At 38.8% G+C, this 23,391-nt stretch overlaps 1 protein-coding gene across 1 annotated transcript in view; it reads right to left on the bottom strand.

Moving 5' to 3' along the window:
- Positions 1-795: 795 nt before the first annotated feature.
- LOC146392412 (protein diaphanous homolog 1-like) overlaps positions 796-23,391 on the bottom strand; it is a 50,045-nt gene continuing 27,449 nt past the window's right edge. Inside the window, exons 2-18 of the mRNA XM_084947281.1 lie at positions 20,356-20,382; positions 19,247-19,408; positions 18,570-18,671; positions 17,713-17,843; positions 16,251-16,328; positions 16,098-16,161; positions 15,200-15,339; positions 14,791-14,896; positions 14,517-14,627; positions 14,157-14,274; positions 12,370-12,487; positions 10,170-10,285; positions 8,319-8,383; positions 6,726-6,905; positions 4,122-4,652; positions 2,622-2,736; positions 796-2,465 (exon numbers count right to left, since the gene is read on the bottom strand). Coding sequence (XP_084803407.1) covers positions 2,419-2,465; positions 2,622-2,736; positions 4,122-4,652; positions 6,726-6,905; positions 8,319-8,383; positions 10,170-10,285; positions 12,370-12,487; positions 14,157-14,274; positions 14,517-14,627; positions 14,791-14,896; positions 15,200-15,339; positions 16,098-16,161; positions 16,251-16,328; positions 17,713-17,843; positions 18,570-18,671; positions 19,247-19,408; positions 20,356-20,382 — 2,211 coding nt within the window. The 3' untranslated portion in view covers positions 796-2,418. The remainder of the gene's footprint in view (positions 2,466-2,621; positions 2,737-4,121; positions 4,653-6,725; positions 6,906-8,318; positions 8,384-10,169; positions 10,286-12,369; positions 12,488-14,156; positions 14,275-14,516; positions 14,628-14,790; positions 14,897-15,199; positions 15,340-16,097; positions 16,162-16,250; positions 16,329-17,712; positions 17,844-18,569; positions 18,672-19,246; positions 19,409-20,355; positions 20,383-23,391) is intronic.

The following is a 23,391-nucleotide window of genomic DNA, read 5'->3' on the forward strand; positions in this document are numbered from 1 at the left end:
AAACATAGGTCATAGTCTGATCTTTGTACAAGCCTTTACACTTGCATACAACAATAAGGGAAAAAAATAGCTGTCTTCTTACACATATCTGGCAGTATAATAGCACTAGTTCTCCACTAATACATCAGTAGAATGTGGGTAGTTACTTATTAGTACCTTTTGGTCAGTATTCTAAATAAAGCTTACAAAAATCAATGTCAAGCTGTACAGCTGTACAATGTAACAGCGAAGTGTCTCGTACCAAGGTCAGCCAAACTCCACAGTTACATGATAAAGTGCAGAATGCATTCTTAGTGAAACAAAGACACCAGTTACTTTAAATGTACCTCAAACCATAATATCAGGCACTGCAGCATCTCAAACACTTAAACTACCTTTAGCTGCAGATAAATTGTAACATAACTGATACTGCTGCAGCAAAATCCACTTAAAGTGGACAATTAAGATCACATCACCTGATCTAGACCACGAAGTTTTCGCTTATCTCTGAAATTTGTGCAGCATTGTGGCATATATTTAGTTAAATTCTGACATTCAGTATCTAAAGAGAAAGAAGACTGATAACAGTCCTAAGCCGATTTCCTGAACCTCACCCTGTTTTCAATGCGAGTAAACAGATATATAGAGAACAAACAGGGAAAACATCAAAAGTTAAATTACATTTCCATACATTTTCATATCTCTGTCCAGACAAAACAATTTATAGGTGAGCTAAATCTGTTCTCATGTGTTATGGATGTAAAAAAAAAAAAAAAAAGAAAGAAAAAGAAAAAGAAAAAGAAAAAAGCTAGTTGCCATATTTTAAAGCATTAAATCTTAGGGTGAAGTCGTATTGAGCTTAGGTGTATGATAGGATTTTGGGTAAGGTTAGACAAGTAGCACTAATGCTTAAGCATAGAGTAAATCTCCAGGAAATAAATGTTAGTTTGTGTAATGTCCTCTAAAGTCATGGATACACAACTGTGTTAAAGAGCACGAGTGTGTGAAAGTGTTGAATTTTGTCCATGAGAGCTGTGTGCAGCCAGTGGGCGTGTGTCCCACCATCAGCTCTCTGCTCTTCGAGCATGCAGCAGAGGTCAACACCTCTGACCCTGCCCTGAGCGCACTACCCCCCTCCCTGTGTTGTTTTTCCTGTGTGGGTGTCTGTGTGCTTGCGAAATCCAGCTGCTGGGCAGCTGATGGAGAAAAGGGTCAGAGAGGGTCAGCGATGGCTCGGTGTAGTGTCAGTCAGTTTTTAGTGGCTAACGAGGAATGGGCGGCACAGGAGGAGGAAGAAGAGGCAGATGAGGAAGAGTGAATCTGCGGTCTCAGAGGTAAAGGGTAAGAAGGGTGAGGTCAAAAGGAATGTCGATCTTGAGGGGTGTATTTAAGCAAGCGAAAGAAGGACAAGGAGTGAAGATTATTTACATGCCCACTAAGTTGGTTGTGTGATACTGATAGGCATGTGCTATGACAAATACACAAACATATGGAAAAGAAAAAGCACAGAATAAATTGATTGAAAGGGCACACAAATTCCCAATTTAGTGCCAATTAATGTTTTATTCGCAACTATCAAAACACGCCCAGGAAATCAACAACTCCCCACCCCTCACCCACACAGGCAGACATACAGACAGGTGTGTGGCTATGTAAAGGCCACGGTGTCTTTATACACAGCACTCAGAAAAGGTTATTAGACATCATCCAGAACAGGCGGCTATCTTGGCCAATAAAAAGAGGAGGCATGGGCGCATGGGCCAAAGTGAGTTGGGGAGGGGTCAAATTATGGAGTGACAGGCAGGCATTAGAACTTGCCATACAGGTGAATGCAGATGGGACAGCTGCCAACGCTGACATTTAAGCCACATCATGTACTAGCATCAGCCAAGCGTGCAAGGACACTCCTGTTTATGTATATGATAAGCGCATGTGCGCGTGTATGAGTATTTGACATGTGCTCAGACTGAACGTGAAGGTCAGATGGCCTTAAACACACAGCACATACTGTCTGGGAGTTCTCGGTGTCTTGGTTATGATTTGAATATGGAGGAGTTGGACCAGAAGGCTCTGTGACACTGGGACAAGGTGATAGGAGTGGACAGGTGTGTGTACACCCATGTGTCAGCGCTTTGTGCCAGGACAGCAGGTGGCAAGTCAAAGGACATCAGTGACCTTCTCCTTATTTCTCCCTTTGTTCATCTCCCTCTATGACTCCAAGTACCAATGCATCTCACCCAGTAGTGAGTCTCAACAAAACAAGTCACGGGCACGTTGGGGAGATGAACGCATATACAGATAAACGTGTGATTGGTTTATTCATGAACTAATGTGAGATGCTGTTTTGACATGGCATTTATGAATAATATATGTGCAGTGTTTCCTCCAAGGAGAAAAAGAAAAGGTGAGAAACACTGGACAAGATGTATGAAGAAAGGACTAAAAGAAAAATGGAAGTGTACATCTGTTATTCTTACCTTTAGTGGCTGATGGAAGCAGAGCAGGAAGATCAAAATAGACATGAAGCCCATTAGATAGGGGGCAGACGTGGGAGGGGAGAGAAGCAAAGTAAGGCATTGTTCATTATTATGAAACACAATATGATAAAAGTGAGCAGTTAAAAAGACAAGTTACACACTTACTTTTTGTCTGCGAAGAAAACGTTAAGGTAAGTTTGGCAAAGAGTTCGTTATTTTCAAATTGGTCTTCTTTCGCCTTGATCCAGAAGCTATTTTCTGAGAGGTCCTCAGGTCCGATCTAAAAGAGGAAGGGGTCATGTTTAAGGTGTGAAAGACAGAGAGCTACTAAATGAGTAACAAATTAGTTGTGTTAGATAATGATAACAAATTGACTCAATTTTCACAGAAATTGGTCATCTATGCACCTTGTGAACAATGAGCAGATAAAGAAGCTCATTAGAAGAAAAGGAAGTGGCAGTAGTGTGAAAACAGAGGGAGAAGAGGAGAAAGGAAGAAAGACACAAAGGGCAAGTAAGTACTCATTTTTGTTAATCGTCCCACACTGTCTTGACAACAAAGCATCTATAGCTTCAGAGCCTTGTGCACCAAAATGGAAAGACTTCTACTTTTTCCCTCCCCCATTTGGTGCTTTCTCACAATTAACTGTGCATACATTTTCTTCACTTTCTAAACGCTCTTATTAAAAAAGAGAAAGAGAAAAAGGGAAATGGCGAGCAAGTGAGAAAAGTGGTAGTAAATTTACAGATATCAGGCCTTTCATTATGGACAAAGCCTCAAGGATGGGTATAGGACAGAAAAGACAGTAAGGAAAGGAAATGTGATATGGGGATGAGCTTAAGGAGCAAGAAAGAAAGCAAGAGAGCATGCAAAAAGGAGGATGAGACCAAGCCTGGAAAAAAAAAAGTTAATTTAAATTACAAAAGAATACTGTCCTTTCTAGCAGCAATTTAATTATCTTTCAGTGGTGCAGTTAAAAGAAGAAGGCTTATTAAAAAGCAATTTCTGTGACATCCTCGTCAAACACTCTCACCAGAGAGAAAGCGAGGGAGAGAGAGCGAGGAAGAGAGAGAAGCTAAATGCTGATGAAGTCTGTTGAAGCCATTAAACAGTAGCTTTAGGCTAAAGAAAGACAGAGGGCCGTTTTGATGTTTTAACAATCACAGATGAGAGGGAGGAGAAGAACATGAGGCACATAGTCATGAGATACACGTATGAATGAAAGTCACTTTAGGTCAAGATCCCGCTGTTTAAGCTCCACTTTTCATTTTTTGCACGCTGTGACATACAAACTGAATTATTTAGATTCCCTGCCCATTTTTACTCAAGCAGTTTGTGTGATAATGAGGAGCTGAATAACAGCATGTTATGTTAGCTGACAAGCAACACATTTTGAAAATTGGCATGATTTTTGGCATCAAGACAGAAGATGATGATCAAAAGCAAAGACAACTTCTTCAATTATGCTTCATTTTTTGGGCCATATTCAAACATATGTGGAAGGAATTACCCACGCTTTAACTTGTATTTTGAGTCATCTTGGTTCATTTACAATGAAAAAAGTGTGAAAAAGCACCTGCATTGCCTTTTACTCAAAATTTGCAGTATGACATAGGTGATGGAAAATTTTAAATTAAAAACAGAGTGAACTGCTGTAAGACTGACCTTACTCCAATTGGCTCTCTTCAACTGAACCTCAGGCTTGTACTCCTTCTTAGGCTTGAGCCCAAATGGCAGTGCTGGTGGTGCAGGGGCACCCCAGCCCCCCATGGCAAATAGTGGAGGTGGAGGCATCCCTGGACCTGGGGGTGGAGGAGGAATACCAGGACCTCCAGGTGGTGGTGGTGGTGGTGGTGGTGGTGGTCCTGGCATGCCAGGGAGGGGTGGAGGTGGTGGTGGTCCTGGCATGCCAGGGAGGGGTGGAGGTGGTGGGGGTCCAGGCATGCCAGGTAAAGGGGGTGGAGGTGGAGGTGGAGGAATACCAGCATGACCCGGTAAAGGAGGAGGCTGCGGGGCTTGGGGAACAGTTAAGTTTGCATGGCCTGGTAGAGGTGGTGGAGGTGGAGGTATACCTGCATTTTGGCCTGGGAGTGGAGGGGGAGGTGGCGGAGGGGGAAATACAGGTGTTGGCACAGGAACGGTAACAGTGATCACCTTAGTTTTTGCCTCTTCCAAGTCCTTAGACAGCTTTTCAATCTGAAGGGAAATAAGCAGATTTAACATAAATAATAATATAGGTTTTTAAAACTATTTAATGCTGAGATAATGGCATTACTTTGGTAAAGTGTTAACAAATTATTTATTACTATTTCGAAAAATAAAACTAGTCATTGAAATGTTTGTTTGCTTGCCTAATGAATATTGTTTGTTATTGGCTGGGTCCTAGTCTCCTGTCTGTTTACATAAGTAGGCCCATTGCAGAATGTTATGAGTATCCCTGATGACAAGTCAATAAAATGTCCTATGTTCCTGGAATTTACATTCATTTTAATATTGACCATTTTCAGATTTGCAAGTTTTTCTTACAATATAAAAGACATGAAAACTGAAGAAAGGAAACAAAAATAGGGAATTATGATCAGAGCCTGGGTCTGATAAAGTTTCATGAGAGATGGAGACAAATGAGGCACATAGAGAAAACCATGGCAGGAGGGAATTAAGTCCACAGAAGAATTCAGAAGAAAAACTTTTAAAAAGGAAGACAAACTTCTGAATTATAAGTCAGCTGAAATCAATTTTTCATTTCAATATTGAAATACTGACTACAGTATTTACATCAGTGAGATGACAATTCTTGAGAAAACTGCCCAAGTCATTAAAGTTGGCAGCTAATAAGAGCAGATAATGGTTCTGATGGAAATCTATGGATTTAGTATCGGGGAGTTTATTTCCTTTATAGGTTCTTAGGTGTATCAAGTGTACATAATGTGTATGGGTATGTGAAAGAATGTCTGTATGCAGTGTAACAAATTGTCCATGTCACTCCCTTGGACTTTGAAAGGAAGACGGTAACAGACAAAGAGGCTCTGAGGCAGGATTTCTTAGTGAGGCAGCAGATGAAAAATTGGGCACAGCATCACACGAAGGCACAGTGAGAGATCTCTACATGTGAAGAAATCTTCGATGGGCAGTACCTCAAACACAGACAAAGTGAGCCATCTTAGTATGAGAAGCTTGTTTGATGCCTGGCTCGTGATGCTGTTAATGCTTTGGACAACTGTGTATGTGTGTGTTTGTGTGTGCATGTGTGGGCTTTTGTGTAGTGAGATGATGACTCTGCTGGCACCAGCCACACTGGATGAAGCTCATTTTGGAAGTTGTGTTGGTCTCTAACCGACAGATAAACACAGGCGCGCACACACAAACACAGGAACATCATCATGTGGTTACGAGCACACATGCACAGAGGCAGACTGTTCTGGGTCACTTGGTGTGTTTGTTAGTTTGGGTGTCACTCTGAGGCAGAGTCCAGCTGGTGTGGCAGCAGGACACTGACAGCCAAACAATCCTCATCTTTGCCTCCCTACTGTATGTGTGTGTGTGTGTATGTGCACACAGAAACACACACACACACACACACACACACACACACACACACACACACACACACACAGCATGTTTATCTTGGACTTAAAAATTCTGTTTTGCCCATCGCCATCATTTCCCTTTCTTCTGCTTTCTTTTTTAAAGTTACTCTTTATAGTCTCATTCCCCTACTTTCCATGTTTTTCATTGAGATTCCTAATCTGTAAAGGATTTGGCTTACTCTTACAATATACTGTTAGTTCTTTCCCTTTTTTTATGCCAATTGGAAAAATAATTCAAGGCCAGGGGGCTTCTGTGTTTGTGTAGGTGTGCATAGATGTTGCAAAACTTTGTGGTGCTTAGACTTACAATACTGTGTTTCTCCAAGCCTTGAATATTTTACTTCATGCAGCTTTAACAGTCACTTTGTGTGTATGACCTTCCAGCACATTAAAGCGCACTGATTCGATTATCTGACTCAGTCTTTATTTATCCTGTCCTTAAGTTTTGTTCGCTTTTACATAAAAACTGTCAAGAAACAGTGATGCTAACATTATATGAGGTGATGGTGCCAGTCAACCTGTCACAAAGAAGTTTGACACTGGGTTCTACATGACTTTACTTCACTGTGCAGTGCATCAATTTTACATATGTGAATGTGAGAGGAGTTAATGCACTAAAATCCAAGCATCTTATACTTAAAAATCACCTCTATACAGATTGTGTGTATAGGTTTGTGTGTACCTGTGTTTTCAAGTTGCCTAGCTGTTCCTGTAGTCCCTGGTTTTCCTTTTCTCGCTCCTGCTTAGATGTGGCAAGCTGTTCCTTCTCTTGGCTCAGGTCCTGCAACTTCTGTTCATAGTCGCTCTCCAATTTCTTCAGCTCCACCTGCAACTCGTGGCGTGCCGTCAATTCTGCATCCAGCTAATACATATGTAAAGGGTCATAGTTAGAAACAGACTCCGTCTTAGTTAACCTAAAAAGCGCTGGATAAATGGCTTTACAATTTTTATGTAGTGGTCAATTTTAAGGTTCTTTATCTTCACTTTTTTCTCAATTTTCACTGAAGACACTTGTCTCACTCGTTCCTGGATTGCATCATTTTATTGCTGTGAACGTTCTCGGCCTAATATGTTTGCAGTTATTACAAAATTAATAGTGGCATACTTAAGCATAAACTCTAATGTGAATATTCTTTAGTATTCTCTGTTGTGCTTAACAGAAGAGAATACTTAACACTTATGTGGACCCACAAAAAAGCATCCAACATAACAAATTTTTATGCCCTGGATTTTGTGGCAAATGAAAAAGGCAGCAGTCTCCATATTTCAAAGACCTGTTGAAGCCATTTCTTAGTCTAGAGCCTTCAGTTTCATTGTATAATTTACACTGCAAATTAGTGTCAATTACTGAGTTGGGATGCTTGAGTGCATTTGTATGAACTCACTTCTCACTTATATTTCAAACCATTCACCTCCATGGGGGAGAACTAAAAACTACTTGCATTAAGAAAAAAAAATCTCCCATGTATAAATTTGCACAGATTTTACAGTCAGGACACTTGACAAACAGGATAAGAGTATTTAAAGAGATGAACACATGAACACACAGACACACATGGCTGTTTAATTTGCAGACAGCAGATCCGTTACTCCCGCTGTCATCCTTTTTCCTAATTCCTGCCAAAGAGACTGCCTGCAATTACCCCATCATGCACAACTAGAACTGTGGTGTGTGTGTGTGTGTGTGGTCAATGAAAATGAATCCAATGTTGTAGAAGTAATGGATGCTTTTGTGGATGTTGCACATTCAATTGATATGATCCCGTGCGAGACTGCACGTCTTTATGTGTGCATGAATGAAGGCTAGTTTGAGCTCTCTCTTTGCAATTATGCTGTCACTGCGACAGAAACATCAGGGTAGCAGCACACCACTATCAAGGCATTTACCCCTCTTGTGTGAATGCATGTGTGCTGTGTATGTTTTCTGCTTGCCTGTAAGAATATTTATCTGTCAGGTGGCTGTTAGACATATGTATGCTTATTTTCTTAGTCACTTTCTGCACCCCCACCACCCACCTTTTTTTTTTTTTTTTTCTTTAAACATTTGTCAGCCCATGTCAGACAAACAGTGGTTGCACAGAATTTCATTTCAATCCCATTGTGTTTGCATGTGTAAGGGGAAATGTTAACTTTGACAATGTGTGATTTTCTTTTCTGTCTAATATGACTGTAATCGCTTGCAGGCCTCTGGGTTGATGTGTTAGTGTGTATGCGTGTGCGCACGTGTGTAAGGTATTCCCATCTATCTATGTGTATAAATCTCTTTGTATTTCACCTTCTTTTCCAGTTCAGAGGCTTTTGCTTTGCTGGTTTCCACCTTGGTCTTGTCCACCATATTGTCTGGGAACAAAAAAGATTAAGGACAGAGGATAGGAGAAGATAAGGAGGAAAAGAGGTGGTAGATAAGATAAGGGTCTTGACAGCACACCTGCATGTGTGTGACCGTGAAGACATTGTACCTTTCAGTCTGGCACATGCTGTGTTCACATGAATTTACAAACAGATGCGCACATACACACACACACACACACACACACACACACACGCACACACACCATCTGTCTCCTCATTTTTTCCCCCCGTATCACACTACTCAAAGTTAAGATTTGAGACGATTGTGGAGGCATCTCATTACAATCTGATGCTTTGTGTTGCATGCATGCTGCTTCTACCCAACATTAACTGCTAAGCCTTTAGTACATACACCTTTGTTTGACAAAAGGTCAGAGCCCATCAATTTCTCTCTGCGAAACAACGCTTTACTTAGAATTCTTACAGTTACCAAGACTGATAAAATAAAAGACAGATAATGTCTTACTTCCAGACTATTTTGCAGGGGACAGGGCGAGAAGGACACAGACTGACCAACAGGGTACTTTTACAGAATAATTGCAGGGTTTACAGGTGGTTCAGTGCTGAAGGGCTTAACAAGCATGTGCAGTAAAAGAGCTAATTAACATGAAGATGAATGCCACAATGTCACAGGATCAAAGAAAGCTAATCATGATGCCCAGGAGGGAGAGGATCAAGCAGAGAGATAGAAAAGATAGAAGGCTGTGAAAAGCTAAAATAGAAATTGAAGAAATTATGTGAACTGAAACGTGAACCCTACAGACTGGAAATGTGAAGTGTGAATCCTCAGCTGCAATGAAAATTGGGCTGCGGAAAAAGCAGCTGAATCTTTGAAAGATACTGCATATCTATAAGCTAGCAAGCAAGGCAGGCAAAATGAAACTGAACGATTTTCGCAGTTGAAAGAACCTCACAATAATATACTCACCCACATAAAAATTACAGTGTGCATTTGTGTACGAGTTTATTGTGCAATGGATTTGTGTGTGTGGGGGGGTAGGGGGTGAGTGTGTAATGGTGGCTAGGCTAAATGGGACAAACTTCGAATAGAGAGCACTAAGGGAGACAGAATGTAGGAAAACAAACTGTGCTGAATTTCAGAGTTCAAAGAAAAACACTAAATAATGCATGCAGGGCAGAATTGGGCTGCTTTCCACCAATAATAACTCTGGCAGCCTTAAAGGAGGCCAGCCAGCCTGTGTGTGTCTCAGGACACATTTAGAAGCAGTGCAATTAGAGCCTCCTGCGGTGAGCAAAGGAAACCTGCCATAAAGAGCACTGAACTCCTGAGACATGGCCCACACCTTTATTTTGTTGTGGTTTGTTTAGGTTACTAAAGTCATTGTTTACAACCACCTCTCAAGTCAGCAAATCCAAGTGCACACATACTAGTGCTCACCACTTAACTTTCCAAAAGAACTAAACTGAAATTCATACCCATTTCAAACACCAATTTACTTTTTACTGCATTTTAATGTTTTTTGTTAAATGTATGGTATTAATACATTTAAAACCACACCTATCAAACCTAAAAGTTACCATGTAAGCAAATTAAAACTTTGGAACAACTGAGTGAAAAAAGTCACTTGAAAAATTGTGCTAAAACCTCTAACACAATTTACCCCAAACTAATGCACACTCACTCTCTGGCGCCACCCTGTGGTGTTTCTGAGACTTGTGCTAAATGAATGGTTGAAGTATACTGCCATTGATACCAACACAGCAACTGTGGCATTGGGGGCATGAACATGTATGTTTCTGTTTAACAACCCACCTATCAAGCCTTCGATGTTGAAGCTGAGGTTACGGCACTTGAAGTCAGGGTCTGTTCCATTCCTGTGCAGTACGATCTGAGAGATACACTCATCTATCAACTTGTAGTATTGAGGCCTGCGGGAAACAGGGAGAGATGGGTTTACAGACAAATGGATTAGGAGAGAGAGAGAGAAAGAAATAAAGAGCCATATGAGGATAACATTTGATGAGAGGACAGGGAAAATCAGAACTCATGTGTGATACTTGGAAAAAACAAAACTGTCACTCATAATACACATATTTCATAAGTTTCAACAAATGTATGTGGTTAATGATACCAGTCTCAAACCAACTGCTCTATAAGAAATCTGGCACATATTTGTTTTAGGACTGGACTGACAAAGAACAAATAAGTTCATCTGTGCAGACAAATGTGTGCACACACATCCTTTGTCACTTTGTCTTAGCAACTGAGATTGGCTGTCTGTGTGAGGATGACAGTTTGAGTTTCTTGTCACAAAGATTGATTGTGTTCAAATGTTTTCGTAAGAGTGTGCTGGTTTATGCCCAGCACCCCATGTCTGATGAAGCCAACTTCACACAGACACTCAATTTTGGAGGCGTCTTATCCCCTGACCCCATTAGATGCTGCCAGAGTCAAAACTCAATACTTTATTTATTCTGTCTCCTTCCCTCACTGGTCTCTCTCTTAGTCACTCTGCCTTTGTCTAACACTTATTCCACTCCTTTACTTTAATTTTTTTTTTTTTCTTAAAGCTCAGATTTATCCGTGGAGCAAGAGAGACATCTAGTGTCATTTCTTAAAAGTGTTTAAGCAAAAAGAAATAAATTTGTATTTGGCTAAATCTGAATTCTGTCATTCTTCATCAGGTCAAATTTATTACATTTAGACATTGGGTTTAATCAGACAAGGCAGTTTTGGTTGTTCCAAACCTATATTTGGGTAAATTACAATCAAATGAGCATAAACTGATAATAAATATTAAGCCCTACAGTCTGCATACACAGTATTCTCAGTACTACGAGTGTAATCAGCTACATTTGAAACTGCCCATTTTAAATTCTTGGTGGTTTTTCAAAGCAGCAGGTTCTCTATGCAGCGTTTTACCTCAATTCTCAATTTCTTCTTGATTATTGTCTCAACCTCCACCTTCCTCCTCTTTTCATCTCTATAATTACCAAGTTGTATTTTCAGGCACTCTACAGCTCTCCCTCCCACCCTCACTTCCTGTCTCTCTGCGGAGTCCATTAGAGACCACCTCTATTGTGTTTCTCTAGATCACCTGGATGGAAAAAGCTGAATAGGAAAGAAACGTAGGATGGAAGAGATGGTGGGGGAGCTGAAAAGACTCCAGCTGGGACTATTTGTTTGGACCAGCCTACCTTTTCCATCTTCGCAACGTATCCCCCAAACTGTGTTAAAAATAAACTACAATTTCCTGCCTATCTGATAGCATCAAGGAAAACACAAGACAAACACCACCACCTCAACTGAAATAGGTACATCTCTGCACATTTTTGTTCCAAGTGTTAAGATGGGCATACACAATGCAGCACAACTCCTGACTTGTCTTTAACAATATTCTACTCCAGTCTTGTCATTTAATTATTCAGTTTCTTTAGCTAAAACTCCAAGGGCTTTGGAAAACACACAGAGGCATTAGCATATTTCTTGTGATAAGAATTGATGGTGCTTATTTCTATTAAAATGAAATTGGACTTCTTCTTTGCATTTGTATTAATTTTCATGTTTTAGAAGAGGGGTCTAGAAAACAAACATGAAACGGAGGAAGGTGCTGAAGGGAGGAAGATGTTCGTGAAAGGAGAGAAAAGCAGAAATGAAAGCTCCCTCTCGCTCTTTGTTTTCCTGGCATTTTGGAAGCTTTGTTTCTCTTGCTCGCAGCTTTTCACCGTCCACCTGGGAAAACTGATTTATTAACTTTGAGACGTGTTATATAGCTTCCTATATGTTGGGTAAAAAGTCCATGGACTTTGTTGGGAGTGAAAATAAACTAAGAAATTCAATTTCTCAGTCATTCTAGGGAGGGGGGGTAGCCTTGTTTTATATTTCATTAAACATAATGGCAAGTTATTTTCATAACAAAAGAACATCAATAGGCAAGCGCCAGAAAACAACAGCTTAATTTGTGCAAGTTTGGGCAAGAGAATGTGTGAGTGTATATGTGAGTGCATGCTACCTGGCCAAGTAATCATTACGGATCAGTAGTAGATGCTGCATCAGGGACAGGAAGTGGCCCTCGGCCTTGGAGTCCTTCACAGTGTTGACCAAGATTTCAAATATGTCCCTCACATCATTGAAGCAAAAACAGTTAAGGCCCAACAGACACGATCAATAGAAGAATTTAACACAAATATGAGAGTCACATACACAACATCTAAGGAGATGACAGTCAAGAACTGTGCACTGTTCTGCACCAACATCAGCTGCATTTTATTTCCACCAGGCTATTGAGGCAAAACATTCAGGCGCACAGAAATGTCCTTGAAAGAAAAGCACATTTGTTATTTTAATTAAAAACAAATTGATCAGAAATGCTGTAAATAACAATGAATAATGAAACAAATCATTAAACACTTATCATTTTAAATGGAATATCTACATCGGCGTACTATTTTCAGCTGTATTCCAAAAGCACATTGTGTTACTAATCATTTTTTGGCCTTTTTGAGACTATAATCAAACCTACAAAGGCTGTCGCTGCAGACACTCAATTAGACATTTTTTGATTCTTTAATCAGCACAACAGTTTTCAGCTGCACCAACATAATTGCAAATGGGTTTTTTTTCTTATGGACAATTAGAAGCAATTTTCTAATAAACTTGCATTGGGGAACACAATGTGCCATTGGAATACAGCAGTTAAGGATGCTGAAAATGGGTCTCTACGCCTACGTAGCCATTCCATTAAAATTCATACGTGATTCATTTAATGATTCCATTAACTGTCAGTACCAACATTTCTGATCAATTTAATGTTAAGATATTTTTCCCCCTTCAAAAACAGAAACGGACATTTCTAAAGCACCCTAATCTTAATAACACTAGTGTATAGGATAGGATTTAATTTTAACACCCATTTAGTTCTCTGACTTGTTTGTTCAGGTTTTCAAATGTCTGTACTGGAATATTCCTGTGTTTAATTCACACACTAGCCCAGCACACTTCCTTCATTAGAACATTCTGTATGCACTGCGATGGTAACCCCTGGGAGACATCTGGTGTTGAAATTCAGAACTGCATGTCAAGAGCAGCAGGGAGAAGTACAGTGTACTTTGTAAAGTGTGAGGTTGAATTCTTTCCAAACTATCCACCCTGGACGCTACCCTCCTTAGAAAGGAAAAGAGGAAGCACTGTGAGAGGTAGATGATAAACATCATCCTGTGTTTTTAGAATGTGGTTCATTCAGATTATACCAAAATTGAAAAAATAAAATGCAGATTTTCAAGCACTAAATCCTTAGGTCTAATGTTCCCACATTGTTAATGCATGAACAGTAACATTAACCATCAAGTTCAGATACATTAATAGAAATGAATAGGTAATCAACTTCTTGTTGTGGTGTACCTTTTAGGCAGCCAACTAAGTGCTTAGTCATTTATAAAGAAAGAGTAGCAACAGAGCAAGGTTGGTAGGATTGCCTTTTTTCCCCTTAAAATTAGATGTGCCTACAAACTGCCCTAGTGAGGACAAATAGAGGAATTGCTTGAATAAAGAAAAGCGTAAAATACAATTTTAAAAAAAATTAAAAAATACAATTGCTTACACATATACTGGTGGACTGGATGTAATTAAGAAAATGAAAGCCGGTGAAGGTTTTCACTTTCCAATGAAACTAATAAAACACTAAACTTGAAAATTACAAGAAGGCCCAGATTTTATCATGCTGATCCTCTTTGTTTTGAAGGACAAAAAGCAAACATGACAGCTGCACAAAGGAACAATTTTGCCCATTGGAAGGATATTCCATTTCCATTCGGATGTCATCCAGACGTGCTTTGAGGTCCTCAGAATCATCTTCAGCCTGCTCATCAAACACTAGGAGTTGCACCTTCAGCTCTTCATTTTCTATCTTTCGCACCTCCTGCGGGGAAAGGAATGGGATGCAAGCGGAGAGATGAAAAATCATGATGGAGAATAGCAGGAGGAAAGTGACAGTCAAACATTTTTAGTTTGAATGCTTGTAGGAAAAGTTTTTACAGCATGTGTGTGTTAGCCCATCAGGGAGACAGAGGCATCAATATAGGGAGACACAAACATTAAAGCTGTGAAAATGTATGTTATTGCAAAGTCACCGTTGAAAGAAATCAAGTGGGTTTTCTGTACCTTCAGCTGATCTCTAAGACCCAGTCTTAGCAGTTCAGAGCGAATATGGATTCTGAAGTCCAGTTCTTCTGCACGGCTGATCAAGGCGTTGATTAACTGCATGCAGCCACCCTGCCAAAAACACATCACAAGTCAGTTTTATAGAGTATTTATACAGCATAACCCACTTAGAAGTGCTGTCGATCAAAGACATCCAGGCTGGGTCATTTGCCAAACAAAAGCCCATGTGAGAACCTATAAGTGGTGAAATATGGGTACGCATTTGAATATGTACCTTAAGTGCAATGCTGGAGCTCCTCATTCCAGTAAGAAGTGGCTGAAACCTTTCAGTGTCCTGTTTCTCTGCCTCCTCTGTAATGGCTTCTAATACACGCTCGTGACTGCAAAACAAACCAAAAAAAACGGATGACACACGTTATCATTATAAAGCTTCACTACATGGTACATTTTAAATCAATACATGAATACAACATTTATCCTTAAAAGAAAAGAATGGGGACTGAGAATGTCATTTCATTGAAACAGATGAAGAGAAATATGATGATAAGCAATTACTGATGTCAGCAGAGCAGTTCATCACTGTCAGTTGGTCTAATACAAGTCTAATATCCAAACTGTAACAGTCCATTATCTTTGTGCATTCCACTTTTTTGAAACAGCATCTACATTTCACTAATACTTACAGGTTTTCAGGATGCTCCAAAATGGAGATGGCAGAAAGAAGCTTGACAGCATCCACCATCATATGAGGCACTTTTGGGTTGATGGCTCTGGTTAGCAGAGGAATTCCCTCAGGTGACTCCAACATGGATTTCAGACCATGCTAAGCAGAAAAGGAAAGAGAGAAAGTAGACTGAGGTAAAGACTTCCATTTTTCAGATTATAGTCTTCATATCAGAATTTAGTCCAGATGAAATGTACTCGACTGCAACAAATTGTATACCAACGTTTTGCTTTGACAAAAGGGGGTGGAACAATCTGACAAAAGCTGGCACTTTGAAAGCCATGCAAAAATAGTACAAGTTACTGAATTGCTATCCATCTGGATATTATTACTACAGGCTGTTATTAGGGACAGCAACCACACAGGCAATGACATTTATTATGTCCGTACCCTTTAATACATTCAAAAATTATTTTAGACCAATAATGTCATATTCATAACTAAATTATGCTTTGTTCTATTATTGAGTAATCTTCAATAAACCTTCATCGATCCTCAGCCAGACAATGCAAATTAGTTTGACCAAAATTAAGCCAAATTTAAAAAATATATATATCCATTTGACATGTTATGTTTTCTCCAGAATTGGTTTTGACTTTACCTTTGTATTATTAGCAGGTGGATAAATATAAAATATATTCCAGAATCTGGAGAAGTTTCTATAAAATTTCTTTTTTCCTAGGATTACATACATTAGTAAACTCTATAGATACACCATTCTCAACCTTCACTGTATTGAATTTAGAGTGCCCTCTGCTACAATGACAAAAGAAAATGGGCCATTAATTATTCTATAGTTATATTAATTCTGATATGAAACAAAGGATTAGGGATTTAGATGTAAGAAGTTTTCTTACCTTGTTGTTCATAAAGGCTTTAAGACAGCGAATTATCTCATGTTGGCATTTCGTTCCAATTGGCCTGGTTGGTGAAAGACCAGAAAGACATTTCAAACACACTGCTAGAATATACAGTTGTTGTTTTGTTTTTTTTTGGTTTAAGTAACTTACGTGCATTCCTCTTCCTGGAGTTTTCTCAGCAGATTCAGAAGCAGAGCCAACCCTTCATCTCCAAAGTTCTGTACCCAACTGAAAGTGAAAGATATTTTCCCATACATTAAGAAAAATTGTCTGTCACAGTATGCATGAATTCATGGTTAGAACAAATCCAGAGGGTAAATCTATGTGCATAGTGAATATGAGCTTTTCCCCCTAAAAAGCACAGTACACTGTCCAGTACACTGCAAATCCTAGCTGACAGCATATATTGATAGCATATATTACAAAAGGCCTGGGGTTTCATTTCTAAAACTTTATAGGTTCTTCAGTAAGTGTGTGTGTGTGTGTGTGTGTGTGTGTGTGTGTGTGTGTGTGTGTGTGTGTGTGTGTGTGTGTGTGTGTGTGTGTATAGAAGCTCCCCAGCACAGGCAAAAAAAACAAACAGACAAACAAAAAAACACTGCTGTTTGAATAGATTTCTGGAGCAGCCAGTCTTGGATGAATTGGTAGTTGTTTGTAGCCTAAACTATAGATGATTTTCCTCAATGGTGAATGAGTTTCAATCGAATGTAAAGATCCTTTAAAACCCCTTGCTAACCCACAGGCATCAATAAACCCAGTGCAAAGTCTCAGATGTAATTTGAGTAGATTTATGTGAAAATTAATATGAGTTTGAGTGTGATATTAATACTTTACACCAAATCCCCAAATTGCCAAGGATAAACTCTATAGAGATGCTACAAAATGTTTCTTAAGTAACAATGTGTTTCAATGGCCATGGGAAAAGGAGCTGGCCATAGCTAAGAGTTAACTAAAGGTTGACATTTAGATTCAGGTGAAGTTGTGCGTCAGCACAAAGACTAAAGACTTGACAATGCAAGGTAAAAAAAAAAAAAAAATTAACCCAAGTATTTGCTTTCCCACAGCTGGGTGGCTTCCAAAATAGCAAGAGATAGATAGACTGGGAAATTGAAATACACACAAATGTTTTAGATAACAGAAAATTGCTTGTGAGGTGAAGAAATAATGTTTATGATTGCACAGCGAGTGAAAAATGCTCTTCTGGATGTAGGCACACATGTTTGCTTGTCAATAACACAAAATAAGACTTCTTAAGGATAACTCCAGAAGATTTACTGCAAGATTTAAACCCTAGTGAGCTTCAAATCCTAAAAGCTAAAGTTGGAGTTCACAAAAACATGAAAAAGTGTAGCGTTACGAAACAAAGTTTTATGGACTACTAAAGCAAAAATCAACCAAGCATCAACTACCTTGCAAGCATGGTGGTAATTTTGTTATGGCTTGAGTATGCATAGCTGACAGTGGCGCTGACACAACCCACAAAGTTCTTATTATATCACTGTAAACCTACACTGATTCTATACTGAGCCTTGCTATATTATTGTAGTTAGTATAATTTATTTTAACCTGAAGCACAGAGCAACAAAAATGTGTGTGTGTGCGTGCATATTACCTAACAGGGTTGTTATTGAGTGAAACTCTTAGAGATTCAAGACAGCTCAGCAGCTGTGAATCTCGATAGTCTGCCTTTAACTCCTGGATGTACATCATGGCCGACTTGGAACTCTCCTTCTGGCTCTGACCCTAATCGACAAACACAAACAAACACAGCAGGCACGTAAACACAAAACCACTTAGTGTTCTGTATTTACATATTTCTTGTTACAGGATATAATTGCTATTATTTCTACATGAAAGCACAACAGTAGAGCATCAAGCGCAAAAGTCAAGAGTAATTTCAAATTTTGATATGTGGGATTAAAGGGTACTGTGTGTAGGGTTTTTCTCCTAATAGGCTTATTTTACAGTTAAATGAACTGTATTAGCAGCCATCTGTGTATGATTATGTAGGGCCTTTGAGCACTTTGAGTTTGTGAACCCTTTGGAATTGCCAGGATTTAAAAGGAAAAAAAGACTATTAAATCATTTCTAAAGGTCTGGGTTTTCATAAATCCACTACATACTTCCAGATACATTTTCTGGAAGTTGTTTGCTCTTGTTGTAAATGTTACATCAGCAGCTAAAGGTCAATGGAGGTTCACGCATTTTTTCAGAGTTTGAGTTTGTTTAAACAACAACAGCAACATAACTATAACCATCCATCAATTTAATGTATGTAAACAGTAAATACATATTAGATTAGTTATTAATTTACTATTTATTAATGACTGTAATGTCCAAAATGCTTTGGAAAATGTATTCATTCTTGCCGAAGAGAAAAAAAAAATAAGGACTTGCTTTAAACCGCCAGCACATTCGCTCTAGCACCCTGTACTTGCTATATTTATTTTAGATATTTGAGGTACTGACAGCTTTAGATGTGTGGAGGTACTGGGAGACCATCTCTCGTTTGATCAAAATGTCTTTCTGTCTCAGAGGCTGCTGCTTTTCCTCATTTAGGTTCATATCCACCTAGAGTAAAAGACAGGAGGAAAGAAAAATAATCAAATGGAACAGAAATAAACATTTTGAGAGATTTAGCATAAAAATCAATTTGTGTACTCAAGCAATAAAAAAATAAATAAAATAAAATGTAGAAATATAATCCATATATTTGATTAATTACATTACAGGAAATAACCATCTATTAAGAGTCAGCTGTAAGACACAATTTCTTACTTGTTAAAAGAATCACTGGATGTGACTATTTAAAAACTTTTTCCTTTCAGGATTTCAATCAGTGCCATTTGCTTGTCCTGGGAGATCAGTTATTTGTTTTTTACATGTCTGTCAAATCCAACTTGCAGCAAGACAGAATAAACTTTTATGCAACTTCACAGTTCTTCTGACACTACAGCAAAGGAAATTTAAGGCTTAAGGGTAACTCCACATTAAGTGTTTAAACTGTGAGAAATTCAGTACTTTTGATTGGAATATGCCAAGTTTCTGTAGCTGCACAGGCAAGGTAACGAATATTATATGACACCTCAAAAGCCAAATCATTTATACACAAAAGTGTGTATAGACTCTTTTACTGTCTTTCTCACCAGCATCTGTTCAAACAGTTCCAGGACATATTCATCAGAATGATCATTCATCATGCCACTCTGAGCACTGATCTCATAGCTGGCAGCTGAAGAGTGTCGGTGACCTGGCGGCGGTCCAGGCTTCTCCTTCTCCTTTTTCCTCATGCTGGTGAAACGCTCCAACTGGATTAGCAAACAACATGACAGAGGAACATGACAGAGAGAAAAGTGGTAAGAGAGGAAAACTACAGAGAGTAACCACTGTTCTTATGTTAATGTTAGATATCAAACCATATGTAGTGTTAAAAACTCAAGGGACATTTCTCCCTTACTTTGATATTGCATTGCCCCTTTCAGACATGTACCATTTTCCAAAGACCAGGCAGTAATTTTACTTTGTCTCAATCTAAACACACAACCATGACACTGTGCAATATCAGCCAGCAGCACAAGATGCAAAAATAAAGTAAAAATACTAAAACAAATTGTGAATGCAAGGGACACATAACTTGAAGGCAATCTTACTTAGTCTTAATGCTAACTTTAACTCACATCACCAACTATCTTACGTATTTCCATGTCTGAAAAGGGAAATTCTTTACCAGAGCAGAAACCTTTTTAAAACTTGAGCTCAAAAGTGGTTTGCCGCACAAAGTCACCATGCTGTAAACAGAGCATACTCAAATTTTCCAAGAGTCTGGTATATCTCACTTTCTGGCTTTAATGACTTTGAGTGGTAAAGATTCAGTATTAGCACCGAGTGTTATTTAATACATTAAAAAAAAAAAAAAAAAAAGGAAGCAAAGAACATTAGCTTCATCATGCATGTCAGCTTGGCACATAATACAGTGACCCTACATAATGACTCAAAGAAAAATCTGGCATCCTAGCTGCAGGCACATGAAGGCATCACTAGATTATGTGCCAAGCACTTCATGTTGTCAATGCGCATCTTGAGAAAATGCACATTTAACTTCAGTATAGCACAGGACAAAACACAGATACCAAACAAGTGTGTTATGGTGGGTTAGGCTTATGACAGACAGTGAGGTGACATAAAATGCATAACAGTTTTATCTGACACACAAGTCAAGCACACGTTTGACAGTGACAAGCTGTAATAAACCTACCTCATCAGGAATCAGCCGTTTGAGTGTCTGTAGAAGAATGAATGAGGAAGAAAAATGGCAAAAAAGGGGGAAGAAAAACCAACCAGATGGCAGGTAAAAGAAATGAAAAAGAGGAGGGAGGAAAAAAAAAAAAAAAAAGAACCCATTAGATAGAAATCAATGATGGGAAGAAGCAGCTCCAGGAAATCATCTACAGAATTCACAAGTGATTAAGAAAAACCCAGGAAAAAAAGAAAAAGAAAATCTTAATCATTAGCTCTTTTCGCATCTACTCAAAGACAGTCTAAGCTAAGGTAAGGAGGACATTTAGAAACATGCAGGTGATAGGCAGTCAATCATCAACAAAGGTGAAGTGTGTGTGCGTGCATGCATGCGCGCGCGCGCAGTCAATGAAACCATACATAGGAAAAAGTAGCACATTTGTATTTTAGAAAGAAAGGGGAAGTATCATCATGTCTCTGCCACTAGAGGTCAGGCTATACCCATTAATGTTTCTGTAGGAAATCAAAATAAGTGGACTATATAGCTCTGACAAGCGCTATGTAAAACTGAATTGACATCAGTATAATAAATCAAATATCAAACACTAAAAGGCATATAGAAAATTGATGCTTTCCAGAATGTCATCAGTATTAAAGTAACACAATTTCAATATTCAGCTCTTAATATCAAATTTCTGATTTAATATGTTGGGCTTTTTTTGTTCTTTTACAAATTACAAAAAGCATTATGGACTTCCAAGTGTTATGTTGCTAACCTACAACACATAAACACTTACTTATGCCTGACTGATCCTACTTAACTTTCAGTTTTGTTCTGAGCTAAAGGAGTCACAATGACCAACACAGAAAAGCTTAACCTTTATGAATTCGTTTAAGGCGCACAAACAAAGAGCAAAGCAGGACAAATAAAAAGGCACATTGATTATGGGGAAGACAGTTAAGAAAAAAATGCTTCCGTTTTCACAGCTGCCATTAAATAACAGACCCTCAGCTCACGCACACAGGCACACCATGCAGATGCCATAAAAGAAAGCTCGTACACATACAAACAAATGTTGTGGTGCTACAGTATTCCACCCACAAAACGGAAATATACAGCTGACAGGAGGCACAGTGGATTCTGGGTAATTGCATGGGAAACTGAACAGTAGTCAGGAAGAAAGCAACAGAGATACATGTGGGAGGGAGACACAAAAACCAAGCTTCAATTTGCCAAACTGTAAGGTCCGCTTTACAAACCACACGTACAGTTAGGAAAATATGCAATGACTGACACAACAAACTACATTTTTTTGAGCCAGAAGAGTCATGAAGAGGTGGGCTGGACCAAAATAAACAAAAGCATCACCAAGTTGGAAACACTAAACTGTTTAATGAATGAGTAACAGTAACATCACACACTAGGTCACAGCAATAGGACGCCTTTTAATAAGCAAGGCAAGTGTTAAGTGACGGAGACATACTACGAGTAATAGTGGATCTGAGTCATGACGTATTATAGAGCAAACGATTCAATGATTTACACAACCCCACTAGTGCCTCACTAATCCTTAACATAACACCAAATTAATCCACTTAGGCTCTGTTTAACAAACAAACAAACAAAAACAGAAAAGGCAATTCAATTAAAGCAAAACACATAATCAACAACCCAAATGACGGAAATATTAATATACCAACTTTGCGCTATTTTATTGCATTGTTACTGTAATACCTGTGGGCTTACCCTGCTCCCCAGACAAAACAACCAAAGCAAGGCATCTGGTTGGAAACTGTGACAGACATTTTCTACAAATTTGCAACATACAAAAAAAATTATTAGATTATCAGGAATTAACAGAAAAAAATTGTAATGAGAACTCCCTCTTACAGGGCAATAAAGGTTTTTTCCTCTAATGTAAATCAAAAAGCAAACTCAATCAAACTGCTTAATTATAATTTAAAGACCTCCCCTAAGCACAGGCTGCTAGTTAAATGAGCTGATTCATCTTACCATCCTACAGTGAGCACATTAGATGAAGTAGTACATTTTGGGTTTCCTCTTTTTGTAGTCTGGGTAAAGCATTAAGCTGCCAACACATCCCTAAGCAAGTTTTTGTAAACTGTCATAACATGGACACATGCTTTGGAAAAAAAATATGAACGAAAGCATGGCAATTAAGTCCTTTTGTTCAAGACACTTTATTCAACCTATCCTGTGAGTTATGTTTAATCAACAGTGATGACAGTTGCCAGCGAACTACCACGTGCAGCGGATCTCATAATGATCACTTTTCACTTAGGGGTGTTCCATTTTTTAATGATTTTAAAATCTCTAGAGTGCTCATTATTTATTAGAACTGTATTGTAAAATTCTGTCAAGTAATACTTCTCCCAGTATATTGACAACTGTAGACCATACCAATTCCCCCAGTGTTGTTAACTCCCATCAAAAATCTGCAGCAAAAACAGCAAGTTTTCTCAAATTCAGCTGATTAAGTGGCGACTAGTGTGATCATAAATAACTATAAATTATAGGAGTAGGCTGAAAGAGGGAAAAACTTGAAAACTTAATGTGTATGGGTGTCTACATTTCTGATTACATGCGCAATCAAAAACGAAAACTCAACAGTTATAAGTGAGGAGAGATTTACAAACGCAAGGCGTCAAGAGTGCTGCACTGATTGCTGATTTGCAATTTTAAGTCCAGAACAGACACTCTGTGATCCCTCAATGAAATGCCCTTTACAAAATGCCAACACAACTGCTTACAGTATATACATAGTAAAGGGCACATATTATAGAGTCCTAAAGGCAGTGGCAAAAAATAAAGGCATACAGCTTTTTCTGCATGTCTGTCTCAGAGACCAGGCAGCTGGAGAGAATCAAATCAGCAGATGCATTTGGCTTATGACAGCAAAATAATGAGCCAGTCACACACTGTTGCCATTTCTGTGTATGTGTGTACCTGCCCATGCATATTTAAGGAGACACAGAGAGGTGAGAAAGATTATGTAAATCAGATGAAGAACAAAAACCAAGCAAATGCAGAATG

This window comes from Perissodus microlepis, chromosome 2, assembly GCF_051167445.1.
Source record: "Perissodus microlepis isolate ML-2025 ecotype Zambia chromosome 2, ASM5116744v1, whole genome shotgun sequence".
In the NCBI taxonomy this organism is placed as follows: domain Eukaryota; kingdom Metazoa; phylum Chordata; class Actinopteri; order Cichliformes; family Cichlidae; genus Perissodus; species Perissodus microlepis.